At 41.7% G+C, this 6732-nt stretch overlaps 1 protein-coding gene across 1 annotated transcript in view; it reads right to left on the bottom strand.

Moving 5' to 3' along the window:
* Positions 1-5199: 5199 nt before the first annotated feature.
* asmt (acetylserotonin O-methyltransferase) overlaps positions 5200-6732 on the bottom strand; it is a 15996-nt gene continuing 14463 nt past the window's right edge. The window contains exons 7-8 of the mRNA XM_076747163.1: positions 6655-6732; positions 5200-5494 (exon numbers count right to left, since the gene is read on the bottom strand). The exon at positions 6655-6732 is cut by the window's right edge and continues 45 nt beyond it. Of these exons, the coding sequence (XP_076603278.1) occupies positions 5268-5494; positions 6655-6732 (305 nt within the window). The 3' untranslated portion in view covers positions 5200-5267. The remainder of the gene's footprint in view (positions 5495-6654) is intronic.

Raw genomic sequence — 6732 nt, 5'->3', positions numbered from 1 at the left:
TTTTGAGGCAGTTTGCTCCTTTTCTACAGCACGACTGTGCCACATCAGGTTAGCGACACAGCTGGATGAAATTCACAGAAGAAACTCTGAAAACCTGACGTGGAAACAAACTATGTGTAGATTATATTCCTCCATTATTATAGAAACCATGCATGACACGTGCATCAAATGAAAAGGTTGATTTAAAGGTTTCAGTCAATGTCTAGACATTTATGTTTAACATTTAGACGAGGAAACGCTGCAGACGTTCTGGGTTAGGCATTCTTTCGCACACACAAACTGCATTGTCAGTAATTGGGAACTGAGCCAGAGGTGATCAAATTAATTAACTTTTCATGGGGCCATTTTAACCTCAGATGTTTCGACGCTAAGTGCTGTGAATCACCATTAATAAATCTGCAGGTTAAATACTAATTGGTCAAGTGGTTTGTTCAACACAACATACACTGTGCATTGTTTTTAATTCTGAAAAATAGTGGAGAGATTCATTTATAGATTCTGAGAGCATAAGACGCAAGAACCGTATCACAAATTAATTGCTTTAGATACTCCCTGTTAAGGAAAAATGGTTTTTATATATTCATTAATAAAACATGAGCGCAAATAAAATCCCAAAGTGGAAGACGGCTCATCCCTGTTGAGTATTTCAGCGACTCTTCTTACTTCGTTGAGCTTTTCCAGGAGATGTGAAGCTCTGCTCCGACTGCTGCTCCAAAAAGGAAAACAGATCTTAACTTTTAGTTTTGTGTGAAAACTTTGGAATGAAAACATAACTACATCACAAAGAGAGCCAGGAGCCCTAATAAGCACCGCACACACATACACACACACACACACACACACACACACACACACATACACAGTCTCTGGGCATAAACTGAGTGTGTTCCCTGAAATACCCTGAAGTTGTTATCTTAAAGTGGCATCCTGGAGCTTGAGGGTGGAAGGGTGCGTGACTTGTGGAGCAGATTTAGAGTGTCCCCAAAGAGTGTAGTACACACACACACACACACACACACACACACACACACACGCACACACATAAGTGAATACAAACACACAGGTGAACACACATGATTTCCTAAATGCCAGTTCCACGCTCACACAGCATAAAACACACACACTGACATACACACATGGCCGTAAGTCATAATTTTTTACTGACTGTGCCATAATTAAAAGATTCTCAGGAGACTTCTTGTTTTATCTTTCTTAACTTTTCATCTGTTTCCTGGAGCAGGATGTGCTTCCATATCTGATGATAAATGTGCAGGAATCAATCACACAAAGCTGTTTTTTATTCATTATATGGAAAATTTTGCGTGTTTGCCTTTATTAGATGGTTGACTGGATGCATGGTTTTTCAGCTGGAATCAAACCTGGGACGCTGTGGCTGCATGACACGCATCATAAAACCACTAGGTAACCAGGACACCCCCCCAGTTTTTGCTTTATTTTGGGAGTCTGTGTTTTCTCTGGTCACACTCGCGTCACGTGTCCAGCGCAGGGAGAGTTGAAGAGCCTGCACGTCCTCAGCTCACCTATCTACCCTCTTCTCCATCACAGCTCCCTATTTTTATAGCTCTAACTTTCTAGAACCATCCGTAAAACCCACTCAGGTTGAACCTGAGGCCGACACAATAATAGCCTCATGAGATGGAGCAGTAAATGGAACCGAAAAGTAGAGAGGAGAAATATATGCACCTTTCTCTGTTGAAGTGGAAAACATTGACCTGAGTCTAAATCATTGACGAAAAGCGAGGGAAAAGTACTTGAAGAGATACTCTCACAGAATTACAGCTGATTTTCTGCAGCAGCGGGAGAAAAAAAAAAATCAGTGACGTCTGTTTAAATGCAGACCGCAACCAAACTGTTGTTCATCCTGACTGAACAGCAGTTCCCCTCGCTGAATGAAACTGATGATACTCCCTGCTGTAATTCTTCACACACCTTTTTAAATTGTTTTTCGCTTTCATGTCCTCAGCTGCTGTTTTTCTTCTGCAAATCAAGAAACCTTTTTTTTTTTTCTTTCACTATGAATGATCAGAAAAATTGAACAGCCTTGATTTCCAGTGGTTCCCTTTGCTGAAAAATACAAAGCAGTACTGTACTTTCATCTAGAAAAAGTTAACTTTTTTTTCACCTTTTTCATTAAAAACACAGAAAGACTTCATTCTTATCTCCTGTGGTTTTAGTATGAAGGGAGGATTAGCAATCAGGTTCATCAGGTTATAGGTTTATAGATTGCAGACTTGGTTTAATTGAAATATTTAAAGGGAGTGCGAAGAGCTTATTTTTCCCTTTGTGTTTGCTATTTTAACCGAAATAAGGTTTTATCCCCAAGAGCAGATATATTTCTCAAATGCATCAACACCGACCGGCAGACAGCACTAGTTAAGCGCCATGACATTGGTAATATACTGCACCGTGTCACTGGGTATGATCGCTGTCTCTGCACAGGTCAAGCTGTCTCCAGCCTCAGCACTTCATTTCCCTTCATTAGGCCGACTCGCTGTAAAGTCGTCCACAAGGATTTGACATCAATTCTAATTTGTTGCACTTTGAAGTCTGATTAATTCACAATTACCGAAGAAGAAAAGGAGAGACGAGGACCAGTGAGAATGAGTGGGTGTGTAGGAAAGCGACAGTGAACAGAGGTGCTGCAGTCTTCTGCATGCAGAGCAGGGTTAAGACAATATTGCTGTCTAAAGGCTGATTATGATCGCTTTCAGCCAAAGAGTCAGACAGCTGATATTTTGTGCAGTCATCTTTTGGCAGGCCCATTTTTATGCCTAAATAGATGACAATTGCTATTAATGTAGCTGAATATAAATCAGACTCAAAAATACTTTCTCACTGACAACCAGTGTGGCGTTGATTAGTTCAGTGTTGGAGGATAATGATGAGAGTTTCAATGAAAGGCAGACATGAGCGTCTGAATACTTCCTGTGAAGGGTGAGAGAAGAGATGGGTCGAGCCATTTGTTGAGTCACGTCCATCGTTATAAAGAACACGGGACACAGACATCTTTACCAGGCTGTTAAGAACAGTAAGAAGCGAGGGTTTCAGACACGGGGCTTAGGATTTAGTGATGAGAACAGACATTCAAGGAAGTTCATCTTCTTAGAAATGAGACTGGAAGCTCACACTGCACACAGTCTCTAATAGGGGCTGACCCTTGCAGGGTATGGCTAATCGTTTACAGCGGGATCAGACGCCACTGGGCTAAGTTTCTTATGTGATCGTCTAGATTTGGAACAGGCTGGGGGACAAAATCATTGTGAAAATATGCATTTTATTGTTAGCAGCATGTTAGCATCTTCATACAGGGTGTTTATATGGAACCCTGATTCCAAAAAAGTTGGACATGCAATTGAAAACAGTACAAAGACAATATATTGTAATATTTAATGTTCTAGCTCATCAGCTTCATTGATTTTTGTAAATTTATGCCTTTTCTGAATTTGATGCAGCAACACAAACAAACAAGTTGGGACAGGAGCAACAACAGACCAGGAAAGTGGTGGAAGGCTCCAAAAACACCTGTTTGGACATTTTCAAACAGATATAATCCTGGATGCCACAACAAACACAATATGAACACGGTCTTTAGGTATTTGCGTCATGCATGAGCCTCTCGAATCAGTCCCTGCTGCCCACAGACAGGCTGTACTGCTCTGCACTCTGTCCATCCAGGGACAGAGGAACCAATAAATATCAGTTTGAACTACATGGAAACAAACATTATCTTTTCATATGTTCGCTTGCTCTGCATAGTTTTTGTTGTTGGATTTTTTTCTCATGATGTCTCAGATCGTGATGTCAGGAAACTTCGACGGAGCCTGGTGTGTGAGTTAAAACACGCACATAAATAAACAAAACATTAGCTCAGAAAGGAGGAAGGAGGCACTGCATGGCTTTTGTTTTCTGGGTTTTTTTTGCTGGCTGGTTTTCCTCCCGTGCTCCTCCAGCCTGTTTTATCCTCCACTCTCTCTCCCCACACCTGCCCTGCATCAGCCTCGTTAGCCCTGCCCTGCTCTGAGCTCCTCCGCTCATCTCGTCACCTGCTCCTCATCCCCTCATTAGTTTGTATTTTAATCTGTGGCTCTTTGTTTGCAGTATTATGAGATTTTTTTTTTGTTCCACATTCACAAATGTTATTCTACACTATGTACATGAAGACCAGGTTCAGTTCCATCCATGCACTGTTAACCCCTGAGCTGACTTTAGTTAGTTTTATACGATAGTATGTAAAATATATGCTGGAGTCCTACCTCAAAGAAGCCACTATGTATGAATGTATGTATTATACTTATATTTCAATCAAAACATTAAGTATAAATCAACACAACATTTTGCAGCACTAAGCATCTTTCAGCTCATTAGTTTAAATATCTTGACTGATAAAAACCAAAGTGCTGCCAGCTGCCTCCAGTAAGCTACAAGCCAACTAATACTATCTCAGCTGTCATCAGCCATCTTTACTACTTCCTAACATCCAACTGACAGACAAGTTGAAGAGATTTCCACCTCCACTCAGGAAACGAAAGTATTATGAAGTATTTTTAGTATGTCTTCAAACCAAACTCATTCATGTCTCTGCCTATCCAACACTAACAGAACCATGTTGTTGCTGGTTTAACATTTCTGCATCAATCCAATGATTTGTGAAGGCGGTGGATGAGAAGATGATTCAGGACAGAAGCCTGCAAGTTTAACGATGTAGATAGTGGATTAGACCGTGATCCACAGTTATGGTTTTATTTAATTTTCCCTTGATTCTGGCAATAAACGACTGACTTCTGGCTCCAGGAGTAGACGAGAAGTGAAATGAGTTATTTAGAGTGGTTTGGCACTTCTTCCTGTTTCTGTTACGATGCCATGACTAACAAAAAGCCGACTGAGCAGCTCTTCTTCTGTTAACCTTAGGTTTCCATTACAAACGGATGATTTGAGGCCAAACATTTTTCATACAAAATCACTTTAGCTCTCAAAGTTTCCAAAGATACCAAATGTGCTAATTCACAGAAAATTTAGTTAAAATGATGCACAGTGATCCAGAATATTCAGTATCCAGAAGCAAGGAGGCATAAAATTGGGCCTGGTTTGAATATTTCAGCAGTCGTAGGATTTAAAGAAAAGTCAAGTCTGGAACACCGATGTGTGAAATGTTTTTTATTTGAAGACACAAGGTGAAATTTAAAAAGAAATACAGAAATATTTGTGGTAGTTCTCAGGTTTCAGTCCCAGTGCATGAGTACCTTTATCTACTGGTCTCCTGCCGCCTTGTGTCCCAGCACAGCATCGTAGATCTTCCCGGTGAGGCGGTGCTGGTTGTTGGTGAAGCCGGCAGCAGCCAGCAGGGCGGCGTACTGAGCAGCTGTCCTCTCTCTGCCCTCCGTCTGTACCAGCATGTTCAGGGAGTAGAGCTGCACCGTCAGCGGGCCAGAGCCGTCCTCATAGAGCAACGCCTCCACCAGCAACACAGCGCCTCCTGCAGGACGGCCCAAAGGGTCAGCTTTGCTTGTTTGTCTGCTTCCTTCTTTCCTTCTCTGACTGATTTAGCCGGCGTGCTGGCAAAAACTTAGCTAGCTACTTAGAATTTAACTGTAGTAAATCTGTTCACAATTTCACAGTTAACTCATGAATTGAGTGTTGAATAACCACAGTGTGTATCGAAACAACATGGCAAATGATCATCAACTAAATTATCTAACCTCTATTGTCTGTCTGAAGCTGTGCTTTCTTCCACAGGTATCACAAAGTTTTACCGAAAAAGCATCGATGTGAAACTCGTTCATAGAGATAAACTGTAGGTGGCGCCAGTTCTTCTTTCAGCTGCCATTAAAACCATTGCAGAAGAAGAGGGCAACAAGTTGATGTAATTAAATGCTGCAAAACTCAGTTTGAGTATGTACAGTATGTTAACAGCAGGTTATTTTTAAATAAAATCAACTAGTTGCCAACTATTAAACATCCATACTTCAGGCTATCATTCACTTAGTTATTGTGAAAAATGAACGCACTCGATAAACAGAGCTGATAAAGATCCTTACGGACTGCTCTCATGGCGTCATCTTGACTTCTCAGACACCGGTGTAACTAATACCACTGTTAATTGCTGCACTCCATTGGCCAAATGGCTGGAACAGAGACATCGCTGATGTTGTGAGTAACACCTGTGCTTTAACTGCTACAACAGGTCAAAATGTCTGCCTTTGAATGAAAAGGCGGCTCGGCTGAAAAACCACTTCATAATGCGGCAGGTTGTATCCTCTGTCCATAAAAACTAGACTTTCCAACTGACTTTATTTCTTTGTTTTTTCTGCACACACACACAGATTCACAGGCAAAAACACATGAGAGGGTTTTCTGCCTCCTGATAGCGCTGCCTGCTTTCGTGTGTGTGTGTGCGTGTGTGTGTGTGTGTGTGTGTGTGTGTGTGTGTGTGTGCGTGTGCGCATTTGTCTTTGATCAAAGTCAGAAGGACAGATTTTTCTGGGATCAGCTGCATTGTGGGATACAATCTGCCATCTCATTTCAAGCAGGGGAAAAAAGTACTCATCCCCGTCACACACACACACACACACACACACACACACACACACACACACACACACACACACAGGCGCACGCACACGTGCACACACAGACCTGGTTTGCAGGCTTTGTAGACTCTTCTGAGTAGCTCTACACAGCGTTCGTCTGTCCAGTCGTGGAGGATTCTGGCGA

This window comes from Chaetodon auriga, chromosome 13 (genome assembly GCF_051107435.1).
Source record: "Chaetodon auriga isolate fChaAug3 chromosome 13, fChaAug3.hap1, whole genome shotgun sequence".
NCBI classification, from domain to species: domain Eukaryota; kingdom Metazoa; phylum Chordata; class Actinopteri; order Chaetodontiformes; family Chaetodontidae; genus Chaetodon; species Chaetodon auriga.
The sequence above is the reverse complement of the archived record's forward strand: the minus strand, read 5'-3'. Positions and strand labels throughout refer to the sequence as shown.